This window comes from Peromyscus maniculatus, chromosome 1 (assembly GCF_049852395.1).
Source record: "Peromyscus maniculatus bairdii isolate BWxNUB_F1_BW_parent chromosome 1, HU_Pman_BW_mat_3.1, whole genome shotgun sequence".
Taxonomy (NCBI): Eukaryota; Metazoa; Chordata; class Mammalia; order Rodentia; family Cricetidae; genus Peromyscus; species Peromyscus maniculatus.
This window is the reverse complement of record NC_134852.1, coordinates 3,573,281-3,589,359: the sequence shown is the minus strand read 5'-3', so window position 1 is coordinate 3,589,359 and position 16,079 is coordinate 3,573,281. Positions and strand designations below refer to the sequence as shown.

General features: G+C 38.7%; 1 protein-coding gene across 1 annotated transcript; it reads left to right on the top strand.

The window, feature by feature from the left end:
• Nucleotides 1–3,940: 3,940 nt before the first annotated feature.
• Nucleotides 3,941–15,273, top strand: LOC121824978 (vomeronasal type-2 receptor 116-like). Its single transcript, XM_076568150.1, has 4 exons — nucleotides 3,941–4,747; nucleotides 5,605–5,832; nucleotides 9,262–9,385; nucleotides 14,083–15,273. The coding sequence occupies exons 1-4, from the start codon at nucleotides 4,007–4,009 to the stop codon at nucleotides 15,000–15,002; spliced, it is 2,013 nt and encodes a 670-aa protein (XP_076424265.1). The 5' UTR covers nucleotides 3,941–4,006; the 3' UTR covers nucleotides 15,003–15,273.
• The last annotated feature ends 806 nt before the right edge of the window (nucleotides 15,274–16,079 follow it).

Genomic DNA, 16,079 nt, shown 5'->3' with positions numbered 1-16,079 from the left:
TGAAAACTATCTGGAAACCTGCTACTTGGAAGGTTCCTAAAGCATTTACATGTGTGAAGGAAGTCTAAATGGAATCACCAAATAAAGGGGGGAACAGTGCCCTAGCTAGTTATTTTCTGCACGAAATATTTATCTAGTGCCAGGAATGGGTTACATATCTTGTTGAGTCATTGGCCAAAGGGGATCCATGGAAACTACCAAACATCATTGGCTATTCCCAAGGCTATGGATTATTCTAAACAAGTTTCTGGTAAGGCTTTATTGCAGAAGACACCACTTATTATTTCATTGAACATGGAGAAGTCAAGTTAGTGCTTACCTAAAGTATTCACCACTACTGACTTGCATTTGTGTTACTAGAAGGTATTCTGCATTCTACCAGAGGAGAATTGTAACTACCAATCCAGCTACAGACTTTGTGATCTACAAGTGACCTGCCTGTATGATATATAAGTACAATAATGGCATAAATATTAGGGGTTTAACTAATCAATGTCTGACCAAATTTAAAGTCCACTCCATAAAATGGAACTCGACCTGACATGGATAAATATTCCCAGAACCCCAGAGAATACAAGTGAAAGACATAGGGGAAAATCTAGTACTAATATTCTGTTTAAGAAACTCAGCAACAAGCCGGGCGGTGGTGGCGCACGCCTTTAATCCCAGCACTCGGGAGGCAGAGGCAGGCGGATCTCTGTGAGTTCGAGGCCAGCCTGGGCTACCAAGTGAGATCCAGGAAAGGCGCAAAGCTACACAAGAGAAACCCTGTCTTGGAAAACCAAAAAAAAAAAAAAAAAGAAACTCAGCAACAAAAAGAATCCTAATGATATTCTGCTATACTCATTGATCAGTAAATAACTCAGCTCTCATCAGAGAAGATGCTTCTTGTAGTCAATGGGAACTAACACAGAAATCCACAACTGGACAGTGTGTGCAGAGAGTGAAGAACTTAGGAGCACATTGTCTTCAGTGTCTTCCAGACACAATGGCACTGATACATATATAAGCTCAATCAGACTGTGTGAGCATGCTCAAGGCCTGTTGTGTTTCAAATGGTACAGGTTCAGATGATGTCTCATAATTGTGAGGAGCAAGTGGACATGAATTCTCACCCCTAAAAAAGAAGCTATGTGAAATTGATACTTGCATTGAAATGGAAAATCTGTTTTCTCCCATGGAGTCTCACTGAGCATATTATTAGACACATTTCAGGACCAGTCCCAAGCACTGGAGTGGTTGAATAACACAAAATGGACAGAATGGTATTTTTGTAGACTTTTCATCATAATTTGCTTCCCTTGGTCTTCTTTGTGCATTTGTTTCTTTTCCATTTTTTATATTTATTATTATATTTTTATTTATTTATTTTCTTGATTTTACATTCCACCCAAAGCTTCCCCTCTCTTCCCCCTTCCTAGGTCCCCCTCCTTTATTCTGCAACCTCACCACATCCAATCCTCCTTCACTGTTATTCTTTAGATACAGGCAGGAATTCCATGGATATCAGTGAGTCCTGGTATATTAAACTGCAGTGAGAGCAAGCAGCCATTCTTCCACCAAGGTTGGATCAAGCACTCAGCAGGATAAATGGGTCCCAAAAGCAGGCAACAGAGTCAGAGACATCTCTAGGAGTCCTACATGAAGACCAAATCACACAATTGTAACGTACAGGCAGAGAGTCTAGGCTAGTCTCATGTAGGGTCTCTGGTTGTCCTTCCAGTCTCTGTGAACCCTTCTGAGCCCAGGTTAGTTGATTCTGTGGGTTTTTTTGTGGTGCCCTTGACACCACTGGGTCCTACAATCCTTCCTCTCCCTCTTTTGCAGTATTCCCCATGCTCTGCTCAATGTTTAGCTATTACAATTTGTCCCACCTACAAGGTATGTTGGGGTACAGATGGTGCAGAAATTGTGGGAGTGATCAACAGATGACTGGCACAGCTGGAGACCCATTCCATGAGAGGAAATCCCCCTTGAGAACCAGGACTGAGAATCAGGATATCCCAGAGACCTGGGATAGAAACAAACATAATTGGAAAAAAATCAGTGGAATGATTCCTAATGATATTCCTTCATATTTATAAACTGATGTCTAGACCTATTGTCATAAGAGACACTTCACACAGCAACTTATGGAAAGACATGCCTATTTGGTTTTTGATGTTTGTTTTAATTTTCATTTTTATGTTTTTTCTTCTTTACAGAGCTGAGAACCAAACCCAAGGACTTGCACTTGCTAGGCAAGTGCTCTACCACCAAGCTGAATCCCTAAATGCCCTTGTGGTGTTCTCTTTGCCTTTTTCTCCTCTTTTAGGTTTTGTTTTAAAACAAAAATAGAGAAAAAATAATGTAAAGGTAGGTAGGTAGGTAGGTGAGGAGGACCCAGAAGAAACTGGGTGAAGAGAAAAACATTATCAAAATACACTCTAGGAAAAAATTCAATTTAATAGTAGGCTATCCCTCCATATATAAAGTGGAGAAGAGAGAGCCTATTCAAGAAATGCTAGTGGAAAACCTGCTAACCAGAGGTGGAAAAGAAGTATCTCCCAACCATTGTCCTGTTCCAAAATCAAGTCCAAATCATCACAGACTTTAGTGTAAGTCCAGAAAGGATGAATCTGATAAAGAAAATATCTAAATATATAGAATAACTCAGGAAATAAGACCACATTTTAACAAGTGTGATTGCATAAAACTATTTTTTTTTCATTAAGAATGTTATTAGCATGTTAAGAGGCAGCCCACACAGATGGAAAAATATCTACTGGCTATACTAGACTGAAGAATATCTAGAATATAGAAAGTAGTAATAAAATGGGGCTGTAGACACAAGTCAGCAGTTAAGAGCACTTGCTGATCTGTCAAATGATCTGAGTTCAGTTTCAACCACTCATGTTGGAAGTCACCTCAAAACCACTTAAAATTCCAGCTCTGCAGGATCCAGCTTCCTCTTCTGGCCCCCATGAGAACTGCATTCTCAAGCTTCCTACAGATACACACACACACATATCATTTATCAAATGTGCATCCAGTACTCAAATTGCCAAAATGAAATTCTCTGTCAAAGTGGACAAGAACACATTTCTCATTTTTGTGACATCCACTCTCATCAACTTTTTGGGTTTTTTCAAGCTCTCAAGCATCTCCTGTTTTTCCAACCTTACAACACAGGGGAATTTGTCAAGCTATATCTGAAAATGCCATCGAATGCATGATAATCCTTGTATTAACTACAAAGCTTTCATCTATAGAGCCTTATCCATACTAAATAATGTGCCCTTATTTTCAGAATAGCACCTGAAAACTACCAGTTTGCTCTGCCTTTCGCTTTTGCAGTGGAAGAAATTAACAGGAATCTATATCTTCTACCAAATGTGTCTCTCACATTTTACATCATCACTGAAAATAATGATAAACAAGTATTTCAAAATATTGCAAAATGGTATAGACTTCCCCTTAACTACATCTGTGAAGATAGGAGCCCATGCTGTGTAGTGATTACAGGTCCAATGTTAGCACCATCCTTGAGCCTGGCACATTTTTCGCAGTTCTGCAAAGATCCACAGGTGAGGTTGTTTGGGTGGGGAATTATGGAATCTTTGTCATTGTTTGGCTAAGCCTGATGCTGAGGAGAGTATAAGGGGGGAGACTGGCTTCAAATTTATGTAAATCAAGTGTAATTAATCATGCACTCAATGGGACATTCCCAATTCATTGTTTGAGATATGGATGAGAAGAAGAATTAGCAGTCAAGGGGATATTCCTTGAACAAACTGTAGAAAGTGATTTTTTTCATGTTTCTAACAGTGTAGTATAACTGTAGTAATAGGGAAAAATTGCCCTTCCTGTCCTTTAAACTGGTACTTCACACACCTCAGGGCTCTCATTGAGATTTATGACATTCCTCTTCCTTGTGCTGCTCCCTGTGTTTTATGTCCTTCAGCTCACCTATGGACCTTTCCATCCTATCGTGAGTGATCGTGAACTGTTTCCAGATCTGTATCAGATGTCCCCCAAGGACACAGATCTGGCCCTGGCCATGGTCTCTTTGGTGCTTCACTTCAACTGGAACTGGGTTGGGCTGGCCATCTCAGATGATGACAAGGGTCTCGAATTTCTCTCAGATCTGAGAGGAAAAAGTGAAGTCCAAAGAGTCTGCTTAGCCTTTGTGATCGTGATCCCAGTCAACATGGAATTATACGTATCAAGACCTGAAGTGTATAACAACCAAATTGAGACATCATCCACAAATGTTGTTATCATTTATGGTAACACAGGCAGTACTCTAGCTGTGTGCTTTAGAATGTGGGTATCACAGGGTATACAGAGAATATGGGTCACCACCTCACAGTGGGATGTCACTACAAGTAAGAGAGACTTCACCCTTGACTCATTCCATGGGACTCTTGCTTTTCAACACCACCATGCTGAGATTTCTGGTTTCAAAAATTTTGTTCAGACACTGAACCCTTCCAAATACACAGACAAGTTCCTGGCAGGACCGGGGTGGATGTACTTTAGCTGTGAAGCCTCAACATCTAACTGTAAGACACTGGAGAACTGCTTATTGAATGTCTCACTGGAACAGTTAATGCTACAGAGTTTTGACATGGCCTTTAGTGATGATGCCTATGGTATATACAATGCTGCGTATGCTATGGCCCATGCACTCCATGAAATGGTTCTTCAACAAGTAGAAAACCAGCCAATCAACACTCTGAGAGAACTGGATTCTGACTGCTCACAGGTACTGTATCTTCCAATGGATGGTACTTGGTGTCATCAATGTTATAATCCTTAAATGTTCTCTCACATGCTGAAACCAATATTTGTCATGTATGTGGTGTTTGCCATAAGGAATTGTGTGTATAAGTGTACTCACCTGATTCTGACACCACTGTAGGCTCTGGGGACCTTGTCCCTCATGATTCTCTGAGAGCTATACTACAGGAAATAGTGCTGATTCAGTTCAATACCTACTTGTGTACCTATGTGTGTGAGTATACTTGTGTCTGATTTCTGTATGTCTTTGTGTTTGTGTCTTTGTGAGTGTCTCAGTGCATTTCTGTGACTTTGTATGCATGTGTATAGATGTGCTGCTTTGCATGTATGAATATTTCTCTCCTGTGTTTGTTCGTGACTGTGTATATGAGCATATATTTGTTGTGTGTGTCTCTTTGTGAATGTTTTTTATCAATGTGTCTCTCTGTGTTTTTTATCTTTATGTGCCTATGTGTTTCTGTGTCTGTGTCAGTACTTGATTGCTTAGGTCTGTCTGTACGTGTGTGTTAGTGTATATGTGTGTGAATGAGTGTGGCTCTATTATGTGTGTGCCTCTGCATGGGTGTATGTGTGGAAGTGTGTGTGTGTGTGTGTATGGTGCATATTTATATTTGGTGTTTGTGTGTATTTTTGTGTCTGTATTTGAGGGTTTCCTCTGAGAGAACTAAAATTCTAGGAACACAATGACTTTATTTATTCACATGCTTTCATTGAGTTTCTCCCTTGGGCACCTTCAATAAATTTGCCTTAGGATGAAATAAGAACATATTTTCAGACCTAAAATAAGGTAATATAGACTGAAGAGTGTTGTCTATCTTTCAGCTTCACCAATTTCTGAAGAATATGCACTTTGTTAATCATTCTGGAGATGTAATAAATATGAATCAGAAAGAAAAACTGCAAGCTGAGTATGGCATTTACCACATTTCTAATTTCCCCCATGGTTTTGGATTTAAGGTGAAAATAGGAGACTTTAAGCCATATTTTCCACATGGTGAACAGCTCCATTTATATGAAGATGTGATAAAGTGGGCCACAGGAACTAGACAGGTGGGTCTGACCAAAATGTACTGTTGCACACCTCACAGTTTTCACCAGTGTCAAGAGGGCCATTTGGGTTTCCATGTGACTTAGTGAAATTAGATGGATGGTCGTGTAAAGACTCAATTTTAAACTTCTAGTTGGTGTTTCTAGTTTTTTAAAATATGATTTTTTAAATAAATTTTTTAAAATATAAGACACACATATTATATATTTTATCATATCAGAAACTCTCTGATTTATAAACAAATATAAAACTAGATGACCAATGTTTGATATTATTCCTAGTAAAGTTATCAATATTCTCTCGGTACCATTCTGATTGCTGCCCATTGCCTTTCTTCTCTTCTGCTGAATCTCTAATCTGCATGCTGAAAATACTGAAGCTAATTGTAAGGAAAGATTTGGAACTAGGAACAGATATGCAAGTCATTAATTTATATTCTATAATTTTATTCAAGCACTTTGACCAGGATGTCCTAAATTCCCCACTTCTCTAACAATACATCACATTTTCATGGTCCACCTTAGATCTTTTACTAATTATAACTTTTTTAGACTATTTTTTTTGTATGTGGATGTTTTGCCTGTATATATCTGTGTTCCATTTGAGTATGAGGTATCTAAATATGCCCGGAGAGGAATTAAGATAATGAGGAACTAAATACAATTTGACCCTAAGTGTAGGAGTGGAGGATTGAACAGCAAGTGTGATAGATTGCTGAGCCACCTCTACTGTCCTGTATCATAAATTCTAAAGGAACCCCTCAATAGAAGATCATTTATTTGCACCTTAATTCTTGCATAACTCATTCAAACAAACAAATGAACAAACAAAAAAGGTTTGTATTGTTTCCTTATCTGTTTGGACAGGTGCTCATAGTCATAATAATTTGGCTTTGAGAAAATTTGTAAATAAAATATCCCATTATGTGTCCCCAGATATATATATAGGTATTGATTTTGATGTGTCCGGTTTTATATTATCTGAACTACATTGCCTACTACAATGTTTTATGTTGAGTTTGAAAGGGGTTTATGTCCAGAAAGTTTGCAAAGTTAATCTGAAATGATATCTCAAGTTGCTCAGATAGAGTTAAATCAAGAGTTAATTTTCTATTTTCACAGTGATGAGAAACTTATGCTCAAAGAAGAGAGCAAATGGGTTAAAGTTTTAGCTAATGGCCTGTTCCCCTAGATCAGAGGACAGCAATGAAATCACAAGTCTGCTTCTATCAGGCCTAACTTGAACATTATAAATACACCAACCAAAAGGATAGGGAGGACTAAAAACAACTCAATATGTACCGTATTCTAGATATGCAAATCTTAAGCAGAAATGGCACTTGCAAACAGTGAGGCAGCAGGACAATCATAGGCTCACATGACAGTGAACTCAGTGACATACTAAACAAAGACTTCAAATAATAATTGTAAGAATGTTGCAGAAATCAAAGAGCATACAAATAACCTCTAAGGACAAACCAATTAGACCACGAACACTTGCATATAATAGGAAATTGAGTGAAGATGTGACAAAAATTCAATAAAGGTACAATAAAAATGAAGAATTCATAATAACTTTCTGAAAATGAAAGACACAACAATTCAAATAACAGACTGTCTAAAACTTCTTACTAAGAGAATGTCTCAAGTAGAAGACAGACTATTGAGACTTGAAACAAGACAGATAAATTTTAATTTAAACTCTGACAAAGATAAAACAATAAGGAAGGATGAAGAAAACACGAGAGACTTCGGGGACATCAGTAAAAGACCAAAATAAGAAAGCACAGGCACAAGAGGAGGACAACATGTTACAGGCATCATAGGCATTTCTCATAAAATGACAGCCAAAATTTTACCAAATGCTGGGGAAATACGGCCACCCAGATACAGGAGTCAGTCAGAAGGCCTAACAGACAGGTTCAGAAAAGGATAGTTTGAATTTTTAATATTATTTAAAATCTCAATTATGCAAAATGAAGAGGAATTTTAGGTTACAAGAGAAAAAGGTCAATTTCATTGAAAGTCCCCATCATAACCACAGTAGCTTTATTCATAGACACTTTAAAAGGAGAGAGTATCAATTATGTTTTTAAAACAGAGACAAAACTTCTAACTTCAACTACTATACCCAGCAAAGCTATCCTTCATAATTTTAGGAAGATTGAAAAACTTGTAATGGTGACTACAAATTGCAGGAATATATAGCTACTGGAACATCACTAAGGAAGACAATTCCACAGTGTCTTTACACTTCACACTCCTTCACACTGAATATTAAAATAAACAGTAGATGTCACAGGAATGTGTAGACTACACTAGATCACTAGACAGAAAAGCAAAGTTTTGAAATACATCAAAACTTACAAAAACACAAATTGACAATAATCACCAAATAGTTTTCATTAACAACTGAATTTGAAGAATCCCACTCTCTAATCAAAGGACACAGACAAGGAATTTTTTTAAAAACAAACAAACAAACAAACAAACAAACAAACAAACAAACAATACTGTCTTGCCACTGCACTCATAAAAAAGAATAGAGTCTCTACAGTACAGGAAAAAGACCATTCCAGGTAAAGTGAATCAGAAAGAAGAAAACTGCACTCTAATCAATGAACATGGACGAAGAAATTCTCAAGTAAATACTGGCAAACAGGTCTCAACAGCACATCAAAAAGATCAGTCCCTATACACAAGATTACTTTATTACAGGGATGTAAGGCTGGTTCAACATATGCAAATCAATCAAGTATAATATGTCACATAAATATATGCTAGGATAAAAATTGTAGGCTCATTGAAAAAGATGGAGAAAAGGTCTTGAACAATGTCCAGCATCCCTTCAGAGAAAGCAAACAAAGAAACATAAAAAATATCCCTTGAAAAATTAAAAGGACATTTCTTGACAAAATAACTTTGTATAAGACAAAACATGGACAACATTGTACTATATGGAAAGAAACTCAAAGCATTCCCACTAAATTCAGAAGAGGAACCAAGTATGGTGGTGCTTTCCAGAATTAATGAGCAAATAAAAAAATAGATCAATAATATGACCAGAGGCCAATTAGACAGAGACAACTTCTCAATTTAGTTTCTCTTTTTTTCTTGTATCTCTGCTTTGTGTCAAGTTGAAAATCTAAGCTACATGATGGGTGGGTAGGGTGTTCAGTTCAGGCCTTTCAGTTTTTACACAACATATACTCCTAGGTCTTCCTGAACTTTTAGTAGTTCAGAAGCACCTCAATATTTCATCAATTTGTTCTCACATATTCATGTGTGGCCTTGTACAAAGTACTGAAAGAAATGTGTTCACTCAGGTCATGGATAGAAAGAAAACTTGTTAACTACTCAACATGATGAGATGCTATAACTATTGAAGGAGTAGTCAAACTCCTGGCCCAGCATCTGTCTGATTTTCCTCAGATGCCCTCTGCTGTGTGCAGTGCTGATTGTCACCCTGGATTCAGAAAATTCCAACAAGAAGGAATGGCAGCCTGCTGTTTTGATTGCACCCCCTGCCCAGCAAATGAGATTTCCAATGAGACAGGTAAGGGTTTCAGGGAGAAATCCTTCAGATTGACTGACTTCTGCTATCCACACTGCACTTTCGAAGGGGCCTGGAAGGTGGCTGCACTGCTCTGTGTTATTCACCAGAGAAGACTGCTGGGACATAGGTTTAAGCCAAATAAAGTCATCATTAGCTGGATGTCAACTACAGTTGATGTTCAGGACCCCAGTGTAGCACTGAGCCTCTCTCAGGGTGAGATTTGAAACAAAAGAACCATGTTCTGGGTTGACATACTTCAGTTACCAAGAACAGTGAGCCAAAAGTAGATCCATAGAAGCTACAATGCAAAGTTAGTACATTTTGAGACTTTCCCAGAACTATAAGGACTATGATGGATTAGACCTTTGCTTCAGTTTGGCAGGTGGTGCTGCTAGGTGGTGAGTTTTATAGTCTGAGTGGTACTTCTACATGGAGTCAGTTGAGCTAGGGAGGGTCTGTGGACCTACTAAGTTCTGTGGCCCTTTTAGAGCACAAATAAAATCTATTTCTTCCCTAAGTTTGCTTTACAAGTATATGATCAATAAAAATTTCCTTATAAATAACAACCTGTGCCTTCACATACACTTTTGACTCAGTGTAAAATCATTGCTGGTAGTATCTTGTAAAAGAAAGTGTTTTGAAAAATCAAACAGCCCTGTGAGGGAATTCTACACTATATCTGTCTGATGATTGTATCCCTGTACAGGTACATGTAGACTAGATTGTAGCCACAAGTCTTTGTAAATTGTTGGTTATTCATTTATCCTCCTTGAATATATCTATGTGTTTCTGTGTGAGTTTATGTGCAGGAGTTTGTAGAGGCCAAAATAGTGCATACAAGCCCCTGGAACTCGAGTTACAGACAGGTATAAGCTTCCACATGGATGCTGAGTCCACACCCTTGTTCTCTGCAGAGCTGTAAGCACTCTTAACTGTTGAGTCATCTCCTGCCACTGAAGTCATGAATCCTACACAACTTGTTCTTGCCACTGCCCACAAACATTGCTGACAAAGAAAGGTATTGAGTCATGTAGCAGGAATCTTAGAAGGTCTTATTAATAAAATCAAACCTGGAGCCAGATATTGTGGTGAACGCTGGAAGATCAGAGAAGCAAAACAAGCAACAGCTATCTCACCTTACCAGTTCCTCAGCTGATCCTGTTTCCTCAGGCTGGATGCCTCTTAGTCCTCATCTAGAATTGGTCTCAGCTGAACTGGAGCTCAAAAAAAGCCTAAAAGCTTAACCAGCCAAATGCTTCTAGTTTCTGGTCTTCACGCCTTATATATCTTTGTGCTTTCTGCCATCACTCCCTGGGATTAAAGTGTCACTTCTTGGGATTAAAGGCGTGTGTCACTATGCCTGGCTGTTTCCAATGTGGCCTTGAATTTACAGAGATCCAGAGAGATTTCTACCTCTGGAATGCTAGGATTAAAGGCATGTGTTCCACCATTTTCTAGCCTTTGTAACTAGTAGCTGTTCAGTTCTCTGACTCCAGGTAAGTTTATTAAGGTCCACAATATTTTGGGGAACACAATACCACCACAGAGTCACCATATATTGGAATGGTAAATAAGTATTGTGTGGTGGTGGGCATGCTTTTTATACAGCATTAGATGAATTGTTAGTATTTTGTGTTGTCATTTAGCTGACAGGTATGTGGGGAAGACAGCATGAAGATGTGAATTCAGGGTGGTACCATAAGGCTGCAATGGGAGCCTGCTAAGGAAACTTTGGGAGGATGCAAGTGCTGTTACTTCCATATGAGGGAGATTCTCACAGAAGTGACACTTTAATCCCAGGGAGTGATGGCAGAAAGCACAAAGATATATAAGGCGTGAAGACCAGAAACTAGAAGCATTTGGCTGGTTAAGTTTTTAGGCTTTTTTTGAGCTCCAGTTCAATTGTTAGTATTTTGTGTTGTCATTTAGCTGACAGGTACGTGGGGAAGACAGCATGAAGATGTGAATTCAGGGTGGTACCATAAGGCTGCAATGGGAGCCTGCTAAGGAAACTTTGGGAGGATGCAAGTGCTGTTACTTCCATGTGAGAGAGATTCTCAGAGGGTTTTGAGACTGATGCCATTGTAGGTTGTGGTGACTAAAGAGTAGTAACTGTGGGTAAAATTACTAGAAACAGCTAAACACGAGACAGCACTTGATTTCATATAAAAAATGGGGAAAAGTGTGGACACTTGATGTAGAGAAAGACAGGTGTCCCTCTTAAGATTTCTGTACACAGTAACAATGAATGTCACAATAATATAGATAAAATAGTTTTTTTTTTTTTTTGGTTTTTCGAGACAGGGTTTCTCTGTGTAGCTTTGCTCCTTTCCTAGAACTCACTCTGTAGCCCAGGCTGGCCCCGAACCCCCCAGAGATCTGCCTGCCTCTGTCTCCTGAGTGCTGGGATTAAAGGTGTGGGCCACCACCGCCAAGCTGATAAAATAGTTTTGTAGGGAAAAGAAACAGCCACAATTATTCCAATGAGAGTTTCGCATACACAGTCCATATAAGTCAACTGGTTATTGATTTGGAGATGGCCAAATTCAAAGGAGAGTCCATAATTATTTTTGACTTTTATTGCCAGTCATTGTGTATAATCCAAAGAACATTTAAAAAAAGACATCTCGGATGTTGGAGAGATGTCTCAGTGGTTAAGAGCATGGGATGCTCTTCTAGAGGTCCTGTGTTCAATTTCTAGAAACCACCCAGTGGCTCACAACTATCTGTAATGAGATTCGGTGCCCTCTTCTTGTGTGCAGGCATACATGCAGGCTGAGCACTGTATACATAATAAATAACTAAATTTTTAAAAAAAGACAATTTAGGGTCAATGAAAAGAGTTAGCATGTAAATCTCTTGCCACAAGTCTGATGACCTGAATTCATCGAAAGAAGTCTATTGGAATGAGATGGAGCCAATTCCTACTAGATGGCTTCTTGACAACTTGTGCTTTACACACACACACACACACACACACACACACACACACACACACACACACGTTTAAAAAACAGATTGTAATAAAATTAATTAAAGATAATAACTATAAAGGGCATTTATAATAATAAATACCAACAAAAATTAAACAAAATCTTTATGTTTATGAATATTTGAAAAAGGCATGTGTAGAGGGTAGTAATTCCATACAGGGCCAGGTCCATGTGACATCTACCTGAGGCATCTGATGTCCTTTGTACCAGAGATACAGGTAGTAATATGGCACTTCACATATTCTTGGAACTGGACTTAGGCCTCCTGTCAGAGCAGACCATATTCTTAACAGCTGAGCCATCCTTCCAGCCCCTTAAAGAACAACAAACCAAAAATGCAATCATAGCTGTCCATAAATGCTGGTTGGTTTTATTCATGGAATGACTTAAAATCCTGGAAGCACATCATTGCTCTCATTTATTATCCACAATTTAGCACAATTCCAATCATATTTCACTTACTTGCTGTGGTGGAAATTACAACTTATGAATGGGTTATAATTGCTCAATTCAAATATTCTGTATTACCACTCTCATTTGGGAGTTCTCATGTTGCCTTGTTCATGCTGTTTTACCAAAAACTCCTTCACCATTGAGTACATTAGCAGAACCCAGGTCTGTTGGAGCCCACAGAGGTTTCCTAGTGATATCTGAGCTTGCTTTACCAGCATGGCTTCCTAAGAGGATGATTGGACCTCAGGCCTGGCTACTAGCTGTTTCGTAGGGTCTACCTTTAGTTGTATCTAGTAAGGGGGAGGTCTTTTGCCTCCACCCTTGGTATTGATTTAAAAAGCCCTTTGGAATAAAGTTCTGAGCTTGTGGATTAGGATCTAGGCTCTTCTGAGACTATGCTGTGTTTCTGTCTTCTCTCTCTCTCTTCCCTCTATAATTCTATCTAAATCTCTCATCCCTCACTCCCCAAGAACACCCAGGGGGAAAATGTGGGGGCAGGTCCTGACACAGGTCTCATATAGAAGGAAATTAGGGAAGTAAGCAAGTGTCCTGTGCTCACTAAGGTGGTGGTATAAGATACAAGACTTCTCGGTGCTATGTATGTATTGAGTTTTCTACCTTAAGAGTAGGATTAATTCATTTTATAAACTATTTGCTATCCCTATTCCCTGATGAGGACACAACTAAGGGCATCATATTTAAATAATTTTTCTTGAGAATTTCATACATTATAAAACCATCCTCTCTCCTCATTCTATTTTCCACACATCACATGCAATAAAACTCTCAAACTCATGAGCTCTTTTTCATTTACTATTTTCAAACACTATTTTTCATTTACTGCTTTCACATACATATGCACTTGCACACACACACACACACACACACACACTATTCTATATGCTATTATTGCTCTGCTACTCGTGTGTTTGGTGATGATCATATGGGAATAAAAAAAGGTATAAGAGGTTTCATCCTGAATAAGACCAAGTCTCCATCTCTCTTGAGGGCATCACTTCTAATCCAGACAGAAAGATTCATATTATAGTGTATCAATAGGATCTGTGTTTGTCCTTGAAGAAGATAGGCATTATGATATGGATGGAATGCTCTTCAGAAAAGTCTCAACTACATCTTTATCAATAAAGTATGTGGATGTTTTAAAGATTCCAAAATACAGATTACACTGGAGTGGCCTGTCCATAAGAAATGCTGAAGTTGCACTAACAATACTTTTGCTTTCTGCATCAGATATGGATCAGTGTATGAAATGTCCAGAGGACCAGTATGCCAATGCAGAGCAGAACCACTGCCTGTACAAAGATGTGACCTTTCTGGCCTTTGATGACCCCTTGGGGATGACGCTGTCCTGTATGGCCTTGGGTTTGTCTGCATTCACCGTTCTGGTTCTTGGGATCTTTGTAAAGCACCAAGACACTCCCATTGTGATGGCCAATAACCTCACTCTCAGCTACATCCTGCTCATCTCTCTCATCTTCTGTTTCCTCTGTTCCTTACTCTTCATTGGCCATCCCAACTCAGCTACCTGTATCCTGCAGCAAATAACATATGGACTTTCATTCACTGTTGCTGTTTCCACTGTGTTGGCCAAGACAATTACTGTGGTTTTGGCTTTCAAAGTCACAACTCCTGGAAGAAGGATGAAGTGGCTCCTGGTATCAGGGGCACCAACCTACATCATTCCCTTCTGCATCATCATCCAAATTCTTCTCTGTGCATTCTGGCTGGGTGTGTCTCCTCCCTCTGTTGAAATTGATGCATACTCTGAGCATGGCCACATCATCATTGTGTGCAACAAGGGCTCAGTAACTGCTTTCTATTCTGTCTTAGGATACCTGGGCTCTCTGTCCCTGGGGAGCTTCACTGTGGCTTTCTTGGCCAGAAATCTCCCTGACACATTCAATGAAGCCAAATTCTTGACATTCAGCATGCTGTTGTTCTGCAGTGTCTGGGTCACTTTTCTCCCTGTCTACCACAGCACCAAGGGCAAGGTCATGGTGGCTGTGGAGGTCTTCTCCATCTTAGCCTCCAGTGCTGGCTTGCTGGGATGTATCTTTGTCCCCAAGTGCTACATCATTTTGATAAGACCAGAGAGAAATTCTCTTCAAAAGTTAAGGGAGAAAACATTTTCTAGGACTCACATTTCATAAATTTCAACTGTCAAATTTAATGTTGGTACAGAACCAACTGTTAGGATACAATGCAAGATTATTCATTAGCTAATGACTCTCACTGTCTCCTCTAATGGTGTTGTTTATCAGTGTCATGTATGCTACTTTTTATCTATTTTGCCTCCCATAACTTTCTACTCAGCCACCAATTTCTACAGGACTTTGCATTTGGACATTAGTGATGAGTGGAAGTGTTCTTTTGGTCTCTAAAATGTAATAAGATTTGAAATTAGCTCAGAGGTTTCTTTTTGATAACTTAGTGAATGTAAGACTTTAACAGCAATTGATTATTGGAGAAATTGAAGGAAGATTGTAACCTCATGTTTGCAGATGAAGGCAACAAAATGCTACCCCTTGTAAGCTGGAAGACTACAGAATAGTGATACGTCTTTGGATTTAGTGAAGTAGAACTTAGGAGTGACATGGATGTTTCAATAAACAGATATTGCAGAATATAGCAGAAGCTGGAGAGATGTCTCATCAGACAAAATCATGTACTGCTCTTGTAAAGTCGCAGAGTTCAATACACAGACATCATAAAATGTAGTTTACACCCCCCTGTAACAGTATCTCAATGGGATCAATGTCCTCTTTGGACCTCCAAGGACTGTTATGCATACACACACACACACACACACACACACACACACACACACACACACACACCAGAATCCAAACCTTTTCTGTCTGTCACTAGAAAAAAAAGATATTTCTGTGGGATAATAATAAAAATGAAACATACTAAGAAAAAACAAAACAATAACACATTAGATTGAACAAAACAAACAAAAAGAAGGAAAGGAGCCCAAGAAATATCAGATAAATCAGAGACCCACTTGGTTGCACATTCTCAGTCCCATAAAAACTGTAAAGTGGTAGCCATTGTACATAGTCAAAGAAACTAGTAGGGTAAAATGAGAGAAGAAAAAAAAAATAAGAAATGAAAACAAAACAAAATGAAACAAAACAAAAAAATTAAAACAACAAAGAAATAAAGAAACAAAAAAGGAAAACACCCTGACATGATATTGTGAGACAAGAAACATCCAAAGATGC